Consider the following 25328-nt stretch of genomic DNA (forward strand, 5'->3'; position numbering starts at 1 on the left):
ACAGAGCCTGATGTGGGGCTTGAACCCACAAACTGTGAGATCATGACCTGAGCTAAAGTCGGACACTTAACCGACTGAGCAACCCAGGCACCCCCACAATAGTTCTAAATAAGGAAAGTGAACTGAGAACTTCTAAGTAACCAGTTACCTTTGCCTTCCACACAGCTCAGGAATTGAAAAACTCCCAAACTCTCCACTGATTGAGTAAATATTTTCTCAAGATAATCAGATCATATTTCAGACAAACTTTAATGGATTTTTCTGGCCTATTCAATCAATTTTTTTCATTCAACCCCATTTCTAGAGATTCTGTGTTGCAAGCCAGTTCACTTTTGGCTTTTTGTAGTTTCTACCTTCAAATTTAACATTTCCCTAAATTCATTCAGTCCTTTGCCTCTTGTCCACTGATTTATGGCTTCCAAAATCATGACACCATTTTGTTCCTTCTTATTCTCTTAATGTGCTAGGGACTCAGAAAGTTTACTGAAGTTTTACAAGGAAGTAGAAGTATAATCATGTTTCCTCTCTGCCATCTTTACCTGGAAGTCTAACTAATTTATATGTGTTATATAAAATGCCTTCCTGAGGCACCTGGGTGGCTCAGTTGGTTAAGCGTCCCAACTTTGGCTCAGGTCATAATCTCATGGTTCATGAGTTCAAGCCCTGTGGCAGGCTCTGTGCTGACAGCTCAGAGCCTAGAGACTGCTTTGGATTCTGTGTCTCCCTCTCTCTCCTCCCCACCCCCTCTCAAAAATAAATAAACATTAAAAACAAGTCTTATAAAAAAATAAAATGCCTTCCTGAGTGAAGTATGGATTTATTTTTATCATAATTGTAGAATTTTAGCAATGGTGTGCTAGTGTGCTATATGTATTTAACAACACATCATCAAATGAAATAAAAACAGTTACACATAAACGCTTGCTTTAGGACCAGCTATCTATGCTAATCTTGCAAGTTCTTGATAAAAGCCTGGATTACAATACATTTGAGAATGTTCTGTCCTGCCTGTACCTATAATGTTGTCATGTAATATTAGAGCTGGAAGGCAGATCAACCGGGTCCATCTCCATCATTATGCATATAAATACACTTGATTTTTAATGAGCCGAACCCAGAGTGGGTCATGCGTCTCTCACAGGAAAAGCCAGAGTCAGACTCAGTCTCCTGACTGACCCTGCTCCATCTTCAGATTGTGTTTGGGTCCTGGTCATTGGTGTAGAATTCTGGCTAAAACACAAGTTCCACTTGGGCGCTATGAAGACTTGAAGGAAATGTGTGAAACAATGCATTATCAGAAGAAGTTTTGGTTATAGGCACCAATTAGCCTTGGTAATTTGAATTGTGCAGATGCCAGTACTAGCTCAAAGTAGTTAAATGTATGAACTGGATATTATTAGTCACATGAAGGTTTATTATTTCCTAGTGCTTAAAGGCAAAAATAGATCAAGTTCCTATCTTATAACCGGTAAGACACTAGAAGGCAGCTTTACTCTTAACTCAGCCAACTTTAGCAGGTAAAAAAAAAAAAAATGCACATAAGAAATCAGAGGTCACTTGATTTGGGGGTATATATCACTTCAAACAAATTCAATTTCACATAAAAGCATGCATTGTTTACTTTGAAAAATGAATCTTTGAGGTTAAATACCATTATTCTGGATGGAAAACCTTTTGATAGCACGCTCTTCTGTTGCATTAAAGTAGATTCATTTCCTTCATATTTACTGCATACACCTTTTCAGGAATCCATCTACATATTGAATGAAGTGAGTTGTTCTTCATTAAAACGTCTTGTGAGAGAAGCTAAGTTGTATGACTAGCAAATATATATAGTGCATAAGAACTACAATATGATCCCTGAATCCACCATTACTCAGACTTTTATTATAGGATTTTATTAAGTTTGAGACTCTGGAACTGAATTAAAGTGTAACAAATTTGTTTTTCATAAAGGATGCAGCAAATGCATGGTCTCCAGAGGGACCGAAGACAAAATGGGGATTGAATAAACATAATTTCAGCAGCATCCTGGCAGAGTGTACAGAGGAGGAGACCCAACAAAATGAAAATAAATGTCTTTTCCACATGGCATCAGCTTTGTATATAACAGACAATTGATTATAATGGTGGTGATTACGATCCCATGTAAAGCATTAGTACTCATAGTGATCTACAAAGAGTAAATCATTTGTAGAAAAAGAAAATTTCCTTTGAATATGTTTTACGTAGATCCACAAGACAATGTGGGATACTTTGGCAAGGGGTGGGGGGAATACATGTGGATATTGTGCTGATTTATTGTTTCTCTGTAGCAGCGAGATAATTAATACCCTGGGTCTTTGCAGTTGTTTTTCAATAGAGAACACAAAATTACTTCTTAATTTGGAGTTTCACATCTCATTTGTTACTTAGTTACTGTTACTAGAATGATTATGTGATGCAAAGTTTAGCGTCCTGACAAATGATACAGCACTCATTATCAAGATAGCTTATTTCATGGCAGATACGTATAGTTAAAGTTTCCGTTTTATATAGGCGTTTAAGAATCTTAGCTTTTGCACTCCAAGAGGAAGGTTTTTTTTTTGGGGGGGGGGAGTTTTATTCTGTACTTGCAGTGATTCTCTGTGCCCAAGTCTTCCCTGTGCCTTTATATGAAGTGCAGCGGGTAACTGAATCACCATCCATCTGTCAAGCCCAGAGCAACTGTTAAAAAATACCCAGCCCATTTTTTCTCCTGATTTGGAAGTTGGTTGCACAACAGCTGTTTGCAGAGTTACAGGTGAAACTTATGCAAATACTGCCATATTCCTTTAAAAATGGAATAAATCACCTTCTACATGCAGTGTATGAATTAGCATATTTATTCTTTCAAAGCTTCCAAATATACATTCCCCTTGTATGTGTACATAAAATAGGGGCTGGAGGAGTATAAAGCTTCTAGCATATTGCATAGTTATAGGCAATATTCTGTAGAATGAAGTGTTTATGAATTTTTTTCTAAATATATAAAAGAAACGTCAAGAAACTCATATGATTTGAATTGAGGACTTCATTCGGCATAAGACACAGAATTTAAATGTGGGAGATATTTCTGAAGGAATCTAATCTGAACGCTTTTTAGTGACAGTGAGAAAAATGACTTGGAAATACGAGAAAGCATCTCATCATTAGCTTACACCTCTAATGAGGCAATGATGGAGAAAGAAGGAGAGAAAAATAATTTATAAGAAGATTTCTATTTCTTACCCTGACAGTTTTTAAAACATGGTAAGAATTTAGCTCTAACCACCATGAAATGCTTTTGTATTCTAAATATATTTACATACAGGTGGTTCGTAGATATTCTATATTTTGTCGATTCCCCACACACATTAGAAGTTGAGTATTCTGTGTAGATTATAAGCCCTCTTAGGGCAGAAATTCTGTCTTATATTACTGTAATGTCTCACAGTTCAACTGATCATATTCTCTCAATAGCATTCTATAGAATTCTAATTTGGTAAGTATGGCACCACAGAAAGTGTAGGCAATTGTAGTTTGCTTTTTGTTTTACTTAATGGAGGAAAAAATTTTAAAAATGAAACTTTGCAGGTCAGAAAACATATGAAAAGAACTGTATTTTTAAAACTTTTTTATGTTTATTTTTGAGAGGGAGAGAGAGTGTGAGTAGGGGAGGGACAGAGAGAGAGGGAGACACAGAATCTGAAACAGGTTCCAGGCTCTGAACTGTCAGCACAGAGCTCAATGCAGGGCTCAAACCCATCAACCATGAGATCATGACCTGAGCTGAAGTTGGATGCTTAACCAACTGAGCTACCCAGGCACCCTGCAAAGAACTGTATTAATGATAAAATCCTAATTCATTACTCTTGGGAACATCTTTGTTTATAAAAGTTAATGTAAATGGTTTTGAGCCTAACTTCTGGGAGAATAATTTCTTTGGTAGCTGGTAAATGCTTATGATTCCCAGGATTTCTAGAAATGCAGCATCTGCCTGACATGATTTTGTGACATGACTTTTGAGCTTTTTCTTAAGAATTATATTTATAATTTATATTTGTTCAAGATTCAGAATATTTACATTATAATTTTTTACAGCAGCTTTGAGATACAATTTACTCTCCAATGTATGTGTATAGGTTGGTAGTTTTTAGTATATTCACAGAGTTGTGCAACCATCATGATAATCTAATTCCAGAAGATTTTCATCACCCCCAAAAGAAACACTATCCCATTAGCAGTCATTCCCCATTGAATTATTTTTAATGGAAGAAAGTCAAGTGAGATAAATGGAACTACTCTAAGGTGTTACAAAATCAGGGAGAGAATCTCTGACGTGTAACAAGGTTGGATGCAGTGATGGCTCCTTCATATTCGCTGTCATGACCTAGAGTGATTGCTGTCAGTGTCTTGCGGAGTGTGATGATTTATATGCATTTATAATGGTTTTCTTCAATACAGGTTTTAATATCTCTGTAGGAGGAAGGACTCACAGAGGCATTCTAAATGGAAAGAGTGGCTGAGAACTTTGGAAGCTGTTTGCATAGCATGTCCTCCCTTTCTGTTGAAAGTGTATGTTTTTTTCAGTCTAGTTTAGGGAAGGAAGTAGCTGGAGATTAAAAGACTTGTCTGGCAGTTTGTTAACAAATGAGCTACTCTTTGTAGCTGTTTATTTTGGGTGGTTTCACTGTGACTGATTGGAAATCATTGGAGAACTAAAGATATTCCAAGATCACTTGTATTCATACAAATGGGCTCTATGGTATCCTAGAGAGACAATTTTATGCTTTTCCTTCTTGGATTTAGGATTTCCACTGGTTACTTCTCCACTCTAGTGTAGGAGCATATGCTCACTCTACTTACCTGGAACCCACTGATTTCTTGATTTTGCCAAGTGGTCAACACGAACCTCCTGTGCTCCCACTTCTACCACACATTCCCACGGGCCCACACCTGAGGTAAACTGACCCCCAATCCTAGCATTCCCTTCGGGAATTTGCCACAGTCATCGGCAGCCAGAGTTTAAGATCTCACTGCTTTCTCCTCTGTGGCCCTCATGTGTATTAGCCATTTTTAAATATAATTGATGCATTGTTTGTAATTTTACTTTGTTCTCCTTTTTTCCATAAATGTGTACTTTTGTCAGTTTTAGTCAGTTAGGGGGGAAAAAGTCCCTTAAGTCAAGAGCCCTAACCGTGTGCATTTCTTTGGTTAGCTGTGAACACAGAGAGCTCCAGGGCTTAACAGAGGCCCTGGAATAAAGTAAATGGGCATTTTTTAACTGCACATTTTCTGATCTTGTATTAGAACCTAAATAAAGTGCTTCAAGGTTACCTAGGGACTAAGTATACATTATGAGCTCACTAAGTATTTCTTATTTATTTAAAAATGCTTTTTCTCTGAGAAGGCAACAATAATTGGGGAGTATGTTTCCAACATGCAAAATGAGTTGTATCTTTCCATAAGCAAGTTTATAATTGGGCTCCTGCAGCCACACAGCTTCGCATATGGTACTTATGAGTCAATTAAAGCACCCTAACAAGCAATTATGGGTTTATTGTTTAATTCAATTTCCACAATTCATGCTGTTCCACTCAAAAGTTGCATATGTGTCAGTCAGCATGTAATCATAAGCACACACTTTATTCAAACTCTAGTTTTGAAGAATGAGACCTTCAAATACTGTGCTCCCACATGCTGTGCTCTGCACAGGGAGAGAGAAAATACAAGGGAAAAACGAATGCATTTGGGGCATGGCAAGAACTGGCTTTTACTTCCAAATTGACTCATTTGGATATAGGCAAGTGAACATAAATTCTCCACTAACTTTTGATTGTCACAGAAATGCCATTGCTAGGATAGCCACTGAGTGAATTTAGAGTATGTGGAATGGTTGGTTGGTTCAACTCAGGTGATTTAAATCCAAAGGGGAAGGGCCTGGGTTTGATCCTTGTGTGGAAGAATTGGCTTGGTCATGTCAGGGTAACCCCGATATCTGTGCCTAGGAAATGCCAATGTTAACTGGCCACCTTTCCTGTTCTTCCTCATACTACCAGGGCTCCTGGCCCTCCCCCACACCAGGGCTGGCCATGTTGGGAGAGGATCAGAGCAGTCTGTGTCCACTGCAGCCAGAGTAACAGCATAGACAAGATGGGAAGACTATTTCGTACAGCATACAAGTGACAGTATTGATGTGCTTCCTAACCCTGGCCAGCTCTTGGCTCTTGAGCATGGAATGGGATGTGGGAGTGGCTCAGGGCTGCCCTCATGCTGGACACTTCAGAGCATGTCCTCTTAGTAGAGACAACAAGACATGCTTGCTGTGAAAGAGAGCATACAGTGGGTCTTCTTTTTTGAGATATGGAAGTTTCTATTACCTCTAGCTATTCTCACTCCCTTCTCAATTTGAGTATTTCTCTGAAGAGATTTTCCTTCACTCATTCATGAAGCCAACAATTGAAGCATAAAAATTGGATGGGGGGAAGTGGCTTTGCATTTTGCCTGGCTCAGACTGACCCAGGTGCTGGTATTCGGCAGAATACTGTGCTTGTATTTAATATAGATGTACATTCTTTTTTTTTTTTTTTTTTTTTTTTTACATAGTCTCCACACCCAATATGGGGCCCGAAGTCATTCATGACCCTGAGATCAAGAGGCACATGATCTACCAACTGAGCCAGCCAGGCACCGCTAGATTCTTAATTATGCTTGATCTTGAATAAGAAAGAAGTCCACTTGCCTGTTTTCTCTAAGGATACCCCAAGCAGTGTATGGGAAGAGTAATTCTAAAGGTAGCCTGACTCTCAAAGTAAATAAATATTAAAAAGGTCGGGGTTGGGGGGAGGCACCTGGGTGGCTCAGTAGGTTAAGTATCTGATTCTTGATTTTGGCTCAGGTCATGACTTTATGGTTCATGAGGCTGAGCCCTGCATCAGGCTCTGCCCTGACAGTGTGGAGCCTGCTTGGGAACTCTCTGTCTCCTTTGTTGTCTGCCCATCTCATGCAGATGAACTCTCTCTCTCTCTCTCTCTCTCTCTCTGTGTGTGTGTGTCTGTCTCTCAAAATAAATAAGTAAACATTTAAAAAAATAATAAATGTTGCCTGGATGACTAAGGAAAGCCATGCCAGATAATTGCAAAAGAAAAAAAAAAAGAATTAAAACAAAATAGTTGTGAGAACATGGAATGGGAAAATCGTGGTAAGTCTGTCAAATCTGTGTTCCTTATTAGTGGGAACACATGAGGTAGGCCTGGTTCTTATTCTAACGAATGAGGCAATACCTCAGAGCTAGGAAGAAACACCTCTCCTCTATGTTGGAGGCTGAATAATAGTCCCCCAAAGTGGCAAGGTCTAATCTCTGGAAGCTGTGAAGGTCTTATGAGGCAAAAGGGATTTTGCAGATGTGATCAAGTTAAGAATCCTCAGGTGGGGATTATCCCAGGTTAATCCAGGAGGGTTAATCCCCAGGAGGATCCAATGTAATCATGGCTGCCTTTATAAGGTAGCGGGAGGACTCAACAACGTGTTGAGGAGACAGAGGGATGGGGTTGGGGAGATGTGCTGCTGATACTCTGTGGGCCTGGCAGTGAAGGATGTAGGTGGCCTCTAGACATCTCAAAGGGTGAGATACTTGATTCTCTCTCGCCTCCAGAAAGAACCAGTCCCCATGGCTTCTTGATTTTAGCTTCCAGAAAATGATGCCGAACTTCTGACTCCCAGAATTTGTAAGGAAACAAATTTTGTTCTTTTTGTGGCTAAATTTGTGGTAATCTGTTACAGTGGCAACAGGAAAACAATCCCCTGGAAATAAATTAGCATTTAAAAAAATGGGGCATTTCTGAAACTAAAGGAAAGTGTTGGGCTTCCCAACAGAGTGCTTCTGTGCCCCTGCCTCTTACTCCACAGTGGCTTCAAAGAATCCATCTCTGTCTTTAGTGGCACCTAAATGTGTGTCAGTCACTTGTTGGGAGACCTGTGCATACACAAGCCAGACCCAGGCTCACGAGTCCTGGGCCTCCCCACCTAGTGGTGAAACGTGTATATGGCAGGCTTCGTATTTTTTAGGTGCTTCTTAATTTATACACTTAATCTAATTAGATTTCTCTCTGCAGCCTGTCTGTCATTAAGGCTTTAGGAAAAAGGACGGGGTAAAGGCCACCTCAGATGGAATATGGATGCAAATGCAGGAGAAATGTCTGTCAGACAAGAAGAATAAAAGTTTTCCTCTTGCTGACAGAGTGGGTCCTGGGGAAGAAACACTAAGAAACTGGGGAAAGGGGAAGTGGAGCTGAATGAATGTCCGTGCTGGTTTCTCTGACTCGGGGCTGATGTTGTCAGGGTAGAGGGCTTGGCTAATGAAAGGGAAGGAAGCTGAAGAGTTTGTGCTCCATGTTCTGTTTGGAACTCTGGGAAGAGGTGACCTACAGGGGCCCCACTCCATAAGGAGGGCCTTAGTGGCTCCCCAGATGTTCTCAGAGTTTCTTCTGTGGAGTCTCCAGAAGTTCCTGCCTGCCCCAGGGAGGGTGAGGTGGCTGCTGGTGCTGTCTGGCAGGCATTACAGAAGAATCTGCTCTGGGTCCCCCAGGGCACCGATCACATGGCCCCAGCAGGTACCAGGACAGGCTAGGCCTCCTCAGCTAGAGGAATATTGTCCCTGAACAGGCTGAGAGGGAATCACCATGAGGTTTTGGGCTTGAGAAGAGACTCCAGCAGTGAATGACACCAATGTCAGCAGTCATCAAGTGGGCAAGGGCCACTGCAGGTGTTCGCAGAGTCCCAGAGAGCTTCTGAAGGATCTTCTTGGCAATCCAAGACCCTTGCTGGGTGCCATACCCCTATGTCAAAAGGGGAAGTGGCTGAAAGAGGGAGACTGAAAAGAATCTACCTGAAAAGAATTAATATAAATAGGAAGGACACTAATTAAAAGAGCCCAAACTCAGATAGCTTTAATTGGGAGTTTGTACTTCTCCTGATTACCTACCAAGAAGGGAGCTTCTAAGGACAATTACATCAGTCTGTATCAAAATAATTGGAAGGGAATGCAGTTTTGCCCTTAGACTCAGCAAGAGGTGGTCTCCTCTAACTCCTGTGTGTTTGAGGGCTCTTCTCTGGCCTTCTTCCAGCTTCCTTCCCACTCATGCATAAGGAGCACCCCCCAAGCCAGCTTCCCTACCCACCCCCTATCTAAACTCTGTCTAGTCCTTAGAACCCTAGAATTTCCTGCCCATATGGCCCTAAGCAAGCTTCAAGGACAAAAGAAGCCTCTTGTGAATCTGACCTGAGGAAAGCTGTGTCTAGCTACGTGTGTACTCTAGACCTGAGGGTGGGTCACAGGCAGCTGACTTGTGAATGGAGTTTTGCAGGACTGACAACAGTCCCATTCCCAAGTGCAAGAAGGTTGCTCCTGGGGTAGAATTCAACTGAGAATGAGAAGGGAAGAAAGGGGGCTAGGGTGTGGGACTGGGTGCAGGCACATTCCAGACTGAAACTTGAAGTCCTCTGAGAATTTTTATTGTAACCTAGCTAAGTCGTTATGAAAGCAAATACGTTAAGGTAGCAGAATAGAATGAATCGATGACACATTTGTTAATGTTAATTTTTAATTCCTTAGACTTGTGGTTTATGACATCTTCTTACATTTTCACACCAGACCCCATACATGCTATGGGCAGCCTGGCATAATGTCATTAGGTTGGTAACTTCCCAGATACAGACCTTGTAATTCTATGCATGATGGATCTTCTCAAAGATAGGGACGTAGAGTCCTGGGAGTGTGCTTAGCAAGGAAAGGAAGCCAGCCCACCATAGTGCTGGCTCTCGGCACAGGCCTGTGGTATGTCAAGCCCCTGGCCTGGCCCAAGTTGTTTTTACTGGGTATATCTTAACTCCGCTTACCTGTGTCAGTCCTTCCAGAAAGCTGCTCTGCCCAGTGCCAGAGGCCCCAGGGCTATGCTTTTGCAGGGCCCTGAGGGTAGTGACCTTTTATTTCTACATTTCTTCCATCTGTGTACCCCCAGCCACAGTGCAGGGCCTGACATAGAGAACATGCTGGTTGTGCTGATCAGCTGTTGTCCATCCTTTTTGCTCCATGACCTGCATATAAATAGAGCTTTGCACTCGAAGCTGCTCAGGGTTGCAGGACAGCAAATCATAGAGCCCCTCTGGTTTTCTAGCATGTCATTCCCGTTTCCTGGAAATCATGGCCTCTTTAAAGAAACTCTTCTTAAGCTTTCTTGTCAACTGTTACAATTGGACTCTAGTCCAGAGCAGTGTGGATCAAGTAATGTGGTTGTCCTTGGTGAAGGTGAGGAGTGTAAATTGACAGGAAGTAGCAATCTCCATCACATAGTCTTCCCAGGCAGGACATCATCCTTTCTTACAAGGACAGCAACCCCTGCCCTCCTCATAACATAATTGAGAAGAACACCATTTTATCACAGCATGTCTGAATATCTGAATCTAGAGGTGACAGGGGGCAGAAAGCCTAACTGTTTAGTAATAGTTAATAATCTGTTTAGTAATAGTTAATAATAGTAATAGTAATAGTCAAATCTGATGATTTGAGTCCTCATGGAAGCCTGAGAAGGCTGCCTAAACCTCCCACATTGAACAGCAGGTAGTTCTTTAAAAATTAACTCAGACACACTGAGAATTCATAGAGGACCTTGGTTTGTTTCTTCTGCTGAATAATCAGATAAATTTACATTTTGAGTCAGGGCATTCCTTTTCATGCTGCTAAAATCAAAAAGAGTGAGGTAACAGGGGAAAGCTATTAGTAACTCTGGTCTTCTTTTTGTGATTTTTATTTATTTTTTTCTTCCAAGTCTCAGCTTGTCTCGTAATTATGAGAAAGGTGAAGAAACTGAACTCCGTTCTATGTGTGTTAGCTACTGTGAATGGAAAAATACAACCTTGGGTTTTACAAAGGTTTCTGGTGAGTTCCAGGTCACCCCTGCCCTACCCATTTACCAGGTGACTGTTGTATGAGAGCGCTTGTCTGAGTGGCTCAGCTCAAACACCTGCTTCTCCATTATTCCTTAAGAATACTCAGCTGTCCCAGACAGCTAGTCTGACAACTTTCTGTCCAAAGCTTAAGGTAGCTACATTTCCAACAGTGCCCAGTAACGAGATTGTTCTGCAGCTATTGGAGCTAATTTTACCCAAGAGTACAATTTTCCTCCAGCAAAGACAACAATATTCCAAGTTTAATAAAGGATTATCATTGAACATTGAATTGCCATCCCTTAACAATTCAGTTCAGGTAGAAATGCATGACAGGAAGAGTCTGTAGTAAATGTCTCTCCCTTTCCTCATAGACTTTGCCTACTAGTATAGTACAGTACTTTAACTACTTAAAAACACCAAAAGGGAAATAGTTGCTCTAGATTGTGGCCTGCAAGTGATTTACTATGATCCAAAGGACCCAGGACTCAGAGTTAAACTAAATAGCAGATGTCTGACAGATAAATTCTCCCTAATGGCTTATTTTCAGCCTGCCTATTGTGCATCCTTTCTATTTAGGACTAAAGTACCTACTTTTCCTTTCTATATCAAGTTTCCTCACTGGTTATCTCCATTAGGGAGACTACAACATTGTACTGTGGACTCTTGTCACTGCCAATATTGTAGCCTCCCAGAGGCCAAATTATTTTTATGTACATGTATGTGTAAACACAATGCTTTCATAATTGTTTATAGTTACTTATTGTGACTGGATGGATGGTTGGATGAGTGAATGGACCAAGTTCAGTAAGATAAACAGGGAACAAAATGTCAGTAATAAAGATCCAGGTGTATAAGCAAAGTCTGATGTTAAGACCACTGTATAAGTAGAGAAAATGACTTTAAGATGTAGTCCTGATTTTAGGGGATGAACACTTTTTTTCTGGCCTTATCTCCTCCCTTGATCAGAAATGAAGCGTTCATGGTTCCAATGGTCAGAAAAGTTTGATAAATGCCCCTAAATTTTAGATGTTAAAAATTCAGCTTTAGCATACAGTGGCATGGCACGTGTCTATGCTGGATAGGACCACCTCGGTGAGTGAGGTAAAAAGTTGCTAATGTGGGCAGCACTCTTCTGTGCAAATGTTCACTGTCCTCTCATGAAGTTCTTAAGAGTTAAGGATTTTGATCTTAGTGCTTCTGGAAGGAATTCCCAACGGGCCTTGGATTTGTTTCTTTCTTTGCAGTTCTGCTCTCCTCTGGTAGCTTAGACTCCTTTTTGTAAACCGTAAACCGAATACACAGAGCATGACTTGGAAGTATAACAGACAATATCCTTGGGAGAGCCATGCAATCTTGGGAAGAGGCTACTGACCTCAAGAGTATAATTCAAAGGAGACTCCAGTTACACTTCTTAGGAGTCCAGACTAATTGGTGGGATTTGGAGAATTTTTCCTGAACCAAGACAAGTGATGGTAGATTCTTCTTTCCTGATGCTTGTTAGGTTTTTATTTCCAGTAGACTTCATTATAAAATTAGGTCAGTCTCCAGTCGAATGTGCCAAGTGCTCTAGTACTGTGCTAAGTACCTCATCTGCATCAATTTATTTTATGGTGTAGGCGTTCTCCTTCTCATTGTATGGGTGAGTTAACTGAGTCTTCAGAGAGTTGACATAACTTGCCCAAGGTAACAAACAACAGCAACACAAGAGTCACTCTTAGTTCTGTTGACACCAGGGTGTATAATTTTATCAGTACACTTTGCTACGTCAGTATTTGTTTTGTTTTTTTTATTTATTTTTGTAACGTTTTTTATTTTATTTTTGAGAGAGACAGAGACCGAGTACGAGCTGGGGAGGGGCACAGAGAGAGGGAGACACAGAATCTGAAGCAGGCTCCAGGCTCTGAGCTGTCTGCACAGAGCCCAATACAGGGCTCGAACCCACAAACCGTGAGATCATGACCTAGGCTGAAGTCAGCCGCTTAACCGACTGAGCCACCCAGGCACCCCCTCAGTAGTATTTCTTAAAAGAATTTCTCTGACGTGATTAATCTACATACCTTTAATGACTAAGAACTATAGTGTAGATTTAAAGTAATTAATACATTTAAAAAATAGCTTCTCCTTAGGAGTTGGCCTAATGGAAGGAGGCTCTAAATTGGATTGTTCCAGTAGCTACTAGTGACCCTCATTTACTCTAAATATCTTCTCTTTTTGTTTCCTGGTTTTCCAGTCCTTCAGACTTGGTGCTTGATATTTCTTCAGTAATTTCCTACCCTCTAGTAAAGTATATAGTTCAGTATCCAGCCATCCAATAAATGTTTATTGAATGATTAATCTTCTACTAGAACATTCCCAAGAAGGAAATACTGATTTATGGTTTTGTGTCTAGTGATTTTTTTTTTTAGAATCTTGAGCTTGGAGAAATCTGAAAACAATAATGCCTGACTGTATGCTGATGATTGTATGATCTGTAGTGTGTCAGTTGCCACTCATCTTTGGGTCAAGAGACCATCAGTAATAACACACAGCAGGGATCTTGAGATTAATGTGGGTGTCGTCCAACTTCATGCTACAACTGTGGATGCTTTCTTTGGCCCTTAGAACTCCCTAAAGTCTCCATTAGATGACTCGAATATGCCTATTTGTATAGGAGCAATGGAACTGATTTGTTCTACCTAACCTAATTAAAATGTAGTGAATATGTTTATGGCATATTTGACATACTGTTTGACTAATGGGGATTTGAAGTTTAGTGCCAGAATCCTGTGAGATTCAATCATGGTTTTCTTTCATCCCTCAGATTTTTAGAATGACCAAGGAAGAAATGAGGCCATGGAGAATGATAGTGTGTGCATGTATACCTGTGAGAACTATCAGCCTGCTTGACATAAAATAAATTAAAAATTGCTCTAATTTTTTAAAAAACTTAAAATTAAAAAAATAAATACAAAGGGATTATAATTGATAGTATTTATTGAACCCTTAGTGTACAAGGGATACTGTTTTAAGATTTCTCACAACTCTTTGTTATAGGTATCTTATCATTTTAAAGATAGAGAGTCTAAGCACAAAGACTAAATAACTCAGTTCAAGATGTTTGGAATTGGAATTTGCATTCATACCATTTGACAAGAATGTCTATGAATTATATCCTATGCCATAGTTATTATTAATTTTTAATGCTTTTTCATTAATGTAAAATAGGTCAATATAGACATTCATAAGTCTAGTATTTGCTAATGTAATTTGCAGAATTTCAAAATTGAATGTTTATCATAGTTGTCAAGTTATAAACTTACGTGAAGAATTATCTTAAAAAAACTTTATCGAAAAAAATACCTCATTTGTATATACATAGGAGTTCAGGTTTCAAATATCAATGCTTTTACCAAGTATTTAAATTTCCCCTTGATGTTGATCAGTACATTGTTATCTTAAGGGAAACATATACCTTGGCAAGATAAAAGTCACCTAAATTGACTGCAGATTAGTTATCTAAACATGCAATTCCAGTAACATTTGCCTGCACCCTCCCTAAGATAAAGTATGTTGGTGTATTCATCATTAATGACTATAATAGTCCCAACAGGCCAAACACAGGGATGTTGGCTTTTTGTGCAGTGGATTTTGTTCCTAGGATGCAAATAAAAATCAAAACAAATTATTCAAAATCCTTGAATAACCCCACCTGCCACAGAGCAGATGCACAAATGGGGAAGTGTGTGTGCACTCGTTATCATCTTAGCTAATTTCTTGGTCCTAAAGCATACACTGGGTTTGGCTTTCAGTTAAAACACACACACACACACACACACACACACACACACACACACACACACACACATTGAATTGTTGTCTGTGCTAAGAATAATGAAAGGAATTCAGAATATAAGAAGAATGGGCAATTAAATGGAGCCCCTATGTACACTTAGCCTGCCTTACAGAAGTTTCTATATAAAGTATTCTTAACAATATTGATCCTAAGCTGTGGTAGGTTTTTTGCTTGTAACTTGGTGGATTTTAGAGTCGTAATAAAGATGACCCTAAACTATGATTTCTTTAGGATGATGAATTCAGCAAATATCCAATAACATGCACCATATTTACAGGCACGATGCCAAATGTAGGTTGTCAGTGGAAAGGCTGCATCAGAACCACCTGGGACACTTAAAGGCAAAAATATTCCTAGAATTTTTTTTTTTTCCCCAGAGATGTTGATGCAGTAGGTTTGAAGGCATGCCATAGAATCTGTGTCTTCTCATAAACCTCCATGACTAGGAATTCATTTAGAAGAGTAGTTTTCATCTAGGGCAACATTTGGCAATGTCTGGAACTTGGAGTTTTCACAACCAGGAGGATGTGTGTGCTGCTGGCATCTAGTAGTAGAGGCCAGGGATGCTGCTAAATATCTTACAGTGCACAAGAAACACAGGTCTGCACAACAAAGTATCCATCCCATAATGTCAATAGTTCCAGGGTTGCAAAACACGGGTCTAGAGAATATAGACACAACCCTAGAGGGTCCATAATTAGGGTGAATAAAAGATGCACAAAAATATCCTTTATACTTAAATAAATGTCACTAGCTCAAAGAATCAAATACAGAATTGAGGTAAAGTATTTATGAAATTTTGCTTAAGATTATTGGTTATTTTATGGTATGACTAGAAACATTCTCATTGAAAAATGCTGTGAATGAGACATAACTGCCATTGATAGGGTATCTGTAATGCGAATTATCTGGATAGATTACGCCTATACTTGAGAAAAAAGTATTGAAAATTTTTCATTGATCCTAAAATGTTAATAAGGAAAGGTTTACTAAGAAACAACATTTTTTTTTTACTATTTTTTAATGTTCGTTTATTTTTGAGAGAACGAGTGTGACCAGGGGAGGTGCAAAGAGAGGGACAGAGGATCTGAAGCAGGCCCCGTACTGAAAACAGAGAGCCCAATGTGGAACTCAAACTCCTGACCTGAGCCGAAGTTAGACACTTAATTGACTGAGCCACCCACATGCCGCAACACATTTAAAAAAAATTTAATGTTTTTATTCATTTTGAGGACAGAGAGAGACAAAACATGAGCAGGGGAGGGGCAGAGAGAGAGAGAGAGAGAGAGAGGGAGACACAGAATCCAAAGCAGGCTCCAGGCTCTGAGCTGTATGTCAGCCCAGAGCCCAATGTGGGGCTAGGATTCACAGACTGTGAGATCATGACCTGAGCCGAAGTTGGATCTTAACCGACTGAGCCACCCAGGTGCCCCATTTTTTTTTTAAATACTGGTTGTGAAGTGAAAATAGGACCACTCTTACAAGTGCCATTTAAACAAGTAAAGTAAATTAAATCTAGGAAGAATTCACATGATTTTAATGGTTTTGTCCTTTTTTTGTCCTCTATTACTCTTACATATTCTTTTAGTTTTAGATCATCCCTCGAGACCAGATACAAGCTCATGTACAATAAATTACAGAAAGTTATTTTGGTTGCTGTCAATGTAACCAAATTGGATTAATGAAACCAATTAAATCCTCAAATACCTCCACTGGCAAGGGTAAACCTTTAATTTCCAGAGAGAAATAGGGTTAGCTATGTTAAACACACATAGTCACAGTGATAACCAAATTTGCAAACACTGGGGGGATTCTGCTATTTTGTCGAAGAACCAGCAGCAGACTGATTGAATCAAAATAATACAAACAAATCCATGTGTTGTCGTTTTGTTTTGTTTTCTTGTAAAGCGGTCTCCTGCATCTCTGATGATAACCAGTCGGCAGAAATGATGGAATGCCTCAAGCAGACAAATGGCATGCCTCCCTTTGTGCAAGAATGCACGGTCCCGTGTCGAGATGACTGCACCTTCACGGTTTGGTCCAAGTTTACACCCTGTTCCACAGATTGTGAAACAATCCGAAGTCGACGGCGACAGCTCACAGGTAGGGTATGGGACAGCTCATAGTTAGGGCGTACCTTTCATTTCTTAGCTTCAGACAATGGATGTGTTTCTGAACCTGCCACAGAAGGTGGAAGCTCCAGAAGGACTAGAAATGGTATCAGGTCTCTCCCTTTCCCAGCCAATTACTGACTTGATGTATCTTCTGTGCCTATGCCTGCCACATAATATCTACGCATTTTTTGTGAAATGATATGGACCATTCTATAGCTATTAAGTTCCTCTCTATAGGACTTTATAATGTTTACAGTCTTAAATGGCAATATAGCCACGAGCTAGCTTGGAATAGTTAATGACAAAGATTCTGGTATTTTGTCATATCAGAATCTCAGCAAAGTTGATAGCAGTGACTGATGTGTAAAACCCGTCAAAGGCAGATCTAACCTGTATCATTCTCTTTTTGCCATTACCTTACAAGCAATTTGACATTTTAAAATGTTAGTAGTGCAAGATAAGTCAAATTACATATATAGGTTCTGCTTTTGTGGTATATTATTTTGGTTCTGTTTGCATCCGTGCAATTTAATGGAAATTAAAGTAATTAATAGTTTAATCAAAGTGCTGGAGCTATTTTTGCCTGTAATATACAAATAATTGATGCAGTATAGCATATTGTACTACTACTCTAGATAAATACCCCAGAATTTCTTGTAGTTGTATTTGCATATCCAGAAAAACTTAATTTAGGTAATGAAGACCCAGAGGAAAAATGCCAAAATAATCACTGGGATAATAAAATTGGTGTTGACATTGAAGAATTAAGCACCGAAGACCATTTGTTGTTATAAGCAATTTAAGGGCTAATTCTCTTGGTTTCAAATTCCCTTTGTTTGAATGCATTGCTTACAAGATTGTTTTAAATTTAACTCACTCTAATGGATTTACTTAATCGATGAGAGCCTTTAACAGGGTTTTTGCACACAACCCGGGAGCCCATTCATAAGTGTAGGTGAAATGTATAATCAAATAGAAACAGTCAAGTATACTGCACTTTGTGCTTTTTTCCCCAAAATTCTGTGCATATATAACTTTATGCGGCATTGCTTGTGTTTCTAAAATGAAAAAATTCTTACAGGGAATATAATGCAGTGGAATGTGTGTGACAGGAATAATTTCAAGTTCAGGTGTAACAGTTTTGAAGGAAAGGATGTTTTTAATTAGTGGCCAGTTTTTGTCTTTTTCTTTTTTCCTGAGGGTTTACTGATGGTATTTTATACCTGAAAATTGAAAAAGGGAATATCAAAAATCCCAAGATATTTATTAAACTCGTGAATTTTGTTACAAATTGTCAAAGCTGACAAATTTAAAATAAACTTTTTTTGTAAATATTGGAAAAGCCATTGTATGCTTTTCTGCAAACTCTGTCCTAAGAATTAATCCTACCAAAAAACTTAAATTTTTTTCTGAGTTATTATTAATTATGCTTTTTGCTTGCTAATTGACATTTGTGTGTCTTCATGTCTTGGAAATAACTGGTCAATTCTATGAAACACCTACGTTGTAGGGGAAAAAAAAATCAACAATCATGTATTAGGTGTGTGGGAGGCAGTAGTGAATTGAAATTTGTCACTTCTTAAGACTTATTTTCATTGTTGTGGTATTTGCTTGCATTTTGGTTTCTCATGTAATTTGGTGGTAAACTTAAGTAATCTCTAACATCAGTGGTAGTAAAAGGCATGGGCTTAGACTATAGAACAATGGGACTCTCTCTAACACAAACACATGGGAAGCACACAGTAATACTAGCCACTGCATGGAATAATGGGCCATCTAGGGTGGTGTTCTTGTTTTCCTTTTTTTTTTTTCCATTTTTAACAATAGGCCTTAATTCAATATCTGAATGTCCTGGGTGTTGTACCTAAACGGGATCATCCTAGGTTTTAGATTGAATGGTATTTATAGTAGTTGTTTATACAGTGCTGAAAATAATCCATTGAGTAGATTTGTTCAGGTTATTAATATATAAAATAACTTGATAAATAACATTTAATATATTCTTATAGTTTTATGTCTTGGGGGAACAGGCACAAATTTCCCTCTGACTTAAGTGAGGAAAAATATCTTTATAGTTGTATTAGCGGTAGACTTTTTTGTTATCTTGGGTTTTTTTTTTTTTGGTGTTTTTTTATTTGTTTTTAAGTACTAACTAGTTCTGAATCCACAAGTTAATGCTAATTGTTGACTATACTGTAATCAAAGTAAAGGACCAGTGATAATTTGTTTCTTATTTTGAGAACCATTTCTGTATGAGTTTACTCCAATCTTTCTTGAAACAGTGGTGCCACATAATTAAGGATATCCCAAATACAGACATGGCATATATTAGTACAGAATGCTTGTTCTGCCAGCAACTTTTGGTTGCCTTGTAGATTAGTATCTTTCTTCCTATTCTGTCTTGCTCTCACTTTCTCCTTTTGTCTTCACTTTCTCCCCCACTCTACCACTTCTTAAATCTTACTTTCTTAATCAACAGTTTACTTACGTGTGCTAGGCCTTAGGAATACTACTGGGGAATAGATAGGAATCCTACTTTAAGAGCTTCCACTGTAATGGAAGATAGAGAATTTATTACAGTTACAACCCAGTGTACCACTTGTGACAATAGCTGTGATATTAGTGCTACATTAGTTTCTTAATGCTTCTGTAACAAATTACCACAAATTTAGTGGCTTAAAAAGAACACAGATTTATTCTGAGTTGTATAGCTCTAAAATAAACGTGTGTGTCACCAGACTGAAAACAAAATGTTGGTGGATCTTCATGCCTTTCTGGATGCTCTGGGGAAATTCCTTTCCTTTTTCTAGCTTCTAGAGGCTGTCCACATTCCTTGGCTCATGACTCTTCTATCTTGAAATTCAGTAACATTGTGTCTCTCTGACCATTCTGCCTCTGGTTTAGGAAAGATTCTCTGCCCTGAGATTAGGTTGGACCCACACAAATAATCCAGAATAATCTCATCCCAAGGTCAATAATCTTAGTCACATCTACACAGTGCATTTTGCCATCTAAGGTAGCACAATTATAAGAAATAGGATGTGAGCATTCTTGGAAAGGCATAGCTTGTGGTAGACAGAATAAAAGTACAGAAGAATACCTTTTCCAGGGGTAACTAATACTTTACCCCTGTCACGGAGGAAGTACAAGCAGGCATTAATTAGACTATGGAGAGAGGTTGGAACTGAGGAAAATTTCTGGTGTAAGAAATGGAAAGGCCAGAAACCAAGGAGTCATTTCCAGGAACTGAAAGATGCTTGTTTTGTCTAGCTTGTAACATGCCCCAGGCAGAGTGGCATCACACAGGCAAGAGGCAGGTGCTAATGGTATCAGATACTTAAGGGCCTTGATGACCATGGCAAGGAGCCTAGAACCAATGTAAGTCACTGAAGACTTTTAAGTAGATGAATGACATGATCAGACTTACATCCTTGTGAGGTGGTTCTAACTGCAGAGTGGGGAGAAGATGAAAAGGAAAATAAGGTATAAAATATTAGAAGAAGCTGTTGTGATTTAAGCTGGATATTTGGAGATGGGCTAAATATTGGTGGTATTGGTCAGAATGGAAACAATGGACTGATTGAAGAGATACTTAGTCATTTGATATGATCTTTTTCATTAATCAGATACAGGTAGTCAGGTAGAGCAACAGAATTCAAGTCTGACATTTTACATTTTGACTTGGTCATGTTGGTATACTTGGTAAATGAAGATGGAGAAAGGAAGGCCCTGGTGTGAAGAGCTTGAGGATGGGTTTTGCCAGGTTGAGTTTGGCCTTTAAAGTTCCAGTCTGTGGCTCAGAAGCTTGAGCAAGAAATCTAGAATGGAGATAATAATAAGGAATTTAAGAGCTGTAGATGATTTAAACTCTTTCTGTGGGTGGGGAGCCTGGGTGGCTCAGTTGGTCTGTGGTGACAACTCAGAGCCTGGAGCCTAGGATACTCTCTCCCCTCCCTCTCCCCTCCCTCTCCCCTCCCTCTCCCCTCCCTCTCCCCTCCCTCTCCCCTCCCTCTCCCCTCCCTCTCCCCTCCCTCTCCCCTCCCTCTCCCCTCCCTCTCAAAAATGAATAAACATAAAAAAAAAAAAGTTAAACTCTTTCTGTGGGTGAAGCTAATGGATCAGAAAAGAGAACCTAGTGATTGGTTTCTTTATATCTCAACCAGTAAATTCTCATGGCCATGATAGAAGCTGTGTTTCCCAAACTTTTTCTCCCTAAATGCCCCTAATGGTAGAGGAAATGAATATATCCTCCCAGAGAGGTAGTGGCATGCCTGAAATTCCTGCAAGATCATTTCAGGTCCTGCAGGAATCCTTATTTATTGTGGTCATAAGCAGCATGTCAGACCTATAGAGCCAATCATCCAGCAGCAACTGTAAAAATATATATAAACTATTTGACAATGAGAAAATATCCCATGCATCAGCTTGTATTAAGCATTTCTAAAATAGCTATAAAGACTGGGAATAAGACCAGTAAGTAAATCAGCCTACTTCATTTTTCTATAGCCTGCCAAGACTCTAGCTGATGACTTATTAATGAGGTAACAAAATATGAGATTTACTTGAGAATTTTTAGGAATCGAGTGGAAGTACATTGGCCAGAAAGTTGAAATCAAGTTACAGGCTGACTTGAAACTCCATTAAACATGATTATCAAGTACTCAGAGCAGTGGGAATTGATTCTGCATTCTCATTACTTATAGACAGAATCACAGCTAAAAGGTCCATCAAAGTCAATTGGTAAGGCAAAGTCATATTCTAGAATGCTTGAGTTAAAAGTCTCTCAAAGTGGAAGCCATGCCTTTTTCTTGGATTAAATTACCCAATGTTATTGGAACATTCATTTCATTGTGTCAGCATTTGTGAGCTACTTGATGGCAAGGACCAAAATAAGTTCTACTTTGTCTGCCACACCCAGAGTGACACCTGACCTCGCTCCAGGGCCATTGTATGGGAGGGTGTCCTTTCATCCTTTGAATAAATAAACCATTTTCAGAAATGTACTTCAAAGAGAGGGTGTTTATGTTGGTTTCCCTGGAAACCATTGATTCCAAGGAAGACTGAGAGGCGATAATTTGCTTTTATCAACAAGTCACAGGGAAAATTATACTAAATGAATTAACAAATTTTCTAGCTGTTAAGTCACTGTAGCAAGCATCTTTTTTTAGTTTGTTTTTTTGGCACTCTCCAACATAAAACGATTTTTAATTTTATTTTTTCCAAAATAATTTGAATTTCACAGGTGCTTCGGGAATTGCTTTCATTGTCCTAAGATTTACTTTAATGGCAATAAAGAATCAGGGCAGGGGGAGGCTATAGTGTAAGATTAAATTTTCTAAGAGCTAGTAAAGACAATAATGTGACTTTTTACAAAACAGATATGAAATTAATATAGCAATGTCTCTTTTTGGAACAGGGAAAAGCAGGAAGAAAGAGAAATGCCAGGACTCTGACCTGTACCCTCTCGTGGAAATGGAACTATGCCCTTGTAATGTATTTATATCTCAACCTTATGGAAACTGGTCAGATTGCATTATTCCAGAAGGCAGAAGAGAGTCTCAGCGAGGAGGATTTCGGGTGCAAGGAGAAAGCAAAGAATGTGGAAAAGGAATGCGCTTTCGAGCTATAGCCTGCTCTGATAAAAATGGAAGACCTGTTGACCCCTCATACTGCAGCAGCTCTGGTAAGGAGTACAGATGGGAACATACACAGCCCAGGAGGTGTGTCGATGGTCTAGAATTAGTAGCTTTGTTCTTTAAAAATTGTTTTATTTCTCCTTGGTCAATAACACACTACCTTTCATAAAATGCAGGCATTTGGAATGCATAGATCCATATTTTACTGATTATTTGGAATGTGATTAGTCTGGATCCTTAACTCCGTCCTTTGGCCACTTGGTTAACTGTGGACGAGTACAGTTGCTCTACTTGACTGAAAAAGCCATATTTAATTAAAAAATACATCTTGGGGTATGTTTTGGTGCTCTGATCATACATCTAGAAAGCAACCAGGCTGTGAATTTCTGCCAAGTTAGTTGCCAAAATACCAATTAAAATATTGATTTAAAATGTTTTACCTTGTAATATATAAGAATATCTAAATTAATAGAATAAAACTGTAGGAATAAAACATAGGCAATCTGGGAGAGTTCTGTGAGCTGTCAGTTAGGAAGAAGACTTTTTTCCATCTTGGGAAGATTTGAAAGATAGGGGTGAATGGGGAAAAGAATGAGAAAGAATGAGATTAAATACAATTGGGGTAAATGTTGTTGGGAGGGTGGGGTGGCCTGAGACTAATGATTACAATGGAGCCTATGAATTTCATACTCTAGTTTGTCTTTTTTTTTTTAAGACTAAAATGGTTACGATTTTTACAGAGTATGAAAGAGAAGTCATGTTTGACTGGCAAACTCTGGGAGGATAAAAGATTTTGGCCTCTGGGATCAAAGTCTTGTGTTCTAATCAGCTTTCTCAATAATATTAGAAATTGTAAGTTGATTAAGTTCTGACATAGAAGGCAGATAAATGAGAGTTTGTCTTCATTCCCCATGCATTAGCTGTTCTTTAAGATAGGCCCATATCATTATATGAATACAACTTAAAGCTTAATAACTTTTTAATTGGTGAAATCATTGCTCTGCTTCCTGGGGTACTCTATAAAATTTTCTTCAGTGATTTGACTCCTAGAAACATTAAACACATCACAAACAAGTTGTGGATCTGTTTTATGAAAGCCAAACCTGGTTGGCTGTAATCTTTGTTTTTCCATTTATGTATGTATGTATGTATGTATGCACACACACACACACACACACACACACAGTGTTTTCTGAAAATTACTTTTCCTTTCTCCTATTGAAATGTTTGACTTACAATGTTGTATACATTTAAGGTGTACAGCATGTTAAATTCATAGAATTTTATAGGGAGATGATTGCTGTTGCAGTGATAATTGGCATCACTATCACATTACAAAATTATTTCTTTTTAGTGGTTGGAATAATTAAGTTCTGGTCTCTTAGCAATTTGATTATAACACAATTATAGGTGTGTATATTCACTATAGGGTGCATTAAATCTCTAGGACCTATTTACTAATTGCAAATTGATATAGCTTAATAACATGTGTCCTATCCCCCAAGCCCAACCCCTCATCTCCTGGTAAACACCATTCTACTGTTTTTACAAGTTTGATTTCTTTACACTACACATATAACGATATCATACAGTATTTGACTTTCTCTTTCTGAATTAGCTTACTTAGTGTAATATCTTCAAGGTCAATCCATGTTGTTACAAATGGCAGGATGTCCTGATGGCCAAATCATATTCCCTGATTTTATATATATATATATATATATGTGTATATATATATGTGTATATATATATACATATATATACACACATATATATGTATATATATATTATATATGTAACATATATATATTATGTGTATTATATATGTAACATATATATATTATATATGTTACATATATATTACATATATATAATATATATAAATATAATCAGAGATATTTATAACATATAATATGTAACATATAATATGTTATGTATATATATTACATACATATATATATTACATATATATAATACAGCACATCTTCTTTGTCCATTCATCTGTTAATGAGCACATAGGTTATTTCCATAGCTTGGCTATTGTGAATAATGTGGCAACGAACACAGGAGTATATTTCTTTGATACCCTGTTTTTATTTCCTTTAGGTATGTACCCAGATGTGGGATTCCTATATCCCATAGTAGATCTATTGTTAATATTAGAGTAACTTTAATATTGTTTTCCATAGTGGTTGAACCAATTTCATTCCTACCAACAGGTGTACAAGGGGTCCCTTTTCTCCATATCCTCAACATTGATTATTTCTTCTTTATAGCCATTTTAACAGGTATGAGGTGTTATTTTGCTATGGTTTTGAGTTGGATTTCCCTGATTGTTAGTTATGTTGAAAATCTTTTCATCTACCTATTAGCCATTTGGATGTCTTTGAGGGAATGTCTATTTCTCTGCCTGTTTCATAAGTAGATGGAGTGTGTTCTTTGTATATTATAGTGCTATCTGAAACATAGTTGGCAAAAAGTTTTCTCCCATTTGCTATGTTTCCATTTCATTTTGTTGACTGCTTCTCTTGCTATGCAGAAGCTTAAGTTTGATATAATCTTATCGGGGTTGCTGCTGTTGTGGTGATAGATCCAAAACCTCATTACCAAAAGCAATGTTAAATAACATCTTCACTGTATTTTCTTCTAGGAGTTTCATGGTATCAGGTTGTATATTTAAATCTTTGATATCTTTTATTAAATTTTTTAGTGTAAGATAAGGATCCAGTTTCATTGTTCTGCATGTGTTCAGTTTTTCCAACACTATCTAAAGAGATCATCATTCCCCCGTTGGGTGTG

The 25328-nt window shown here is 38.4% G+C and overlaps 1 protein-coding gene across 1 annotated transcript in view; it reads left to right on the top strand.

Annotated features, from left to right (window-relative positions):
- Window positions 1–25328, top strand: part of THSD7B (thrombospondin type 1 domain containing 7B) — a 747555-nt gene that overhangs the window by 477097 nt on the left and 245130 nt on the right. The window contains exons 12-13 of the mRNA XM_042997047.1: window positions 16688–16882; window positions 22310–22576. Of these exons, the coding sequence (XP_042852981.1) occupies window positions 16688–16882; window positions 22310–22576 (462 nt within the window). The remainder of the gene's footprint in view (window positions 1–16687; window positions 16883–22309; window positions 22577–25328) is intronic.

This window comes from Panthera tigris, chromosome C1 (assembly GCF_018350195.1).
Source record: "Panthera tigris isolate Pti1 chromosome C1, P.tigris_Pti1_mat1.1, whole genome shotgun sequence".
Lineage (NCBI taxonomy): Eukaryota > Metazoa > Chordata > Mammalia > Carnivora > Felidae > Panthera > Panthera tigris.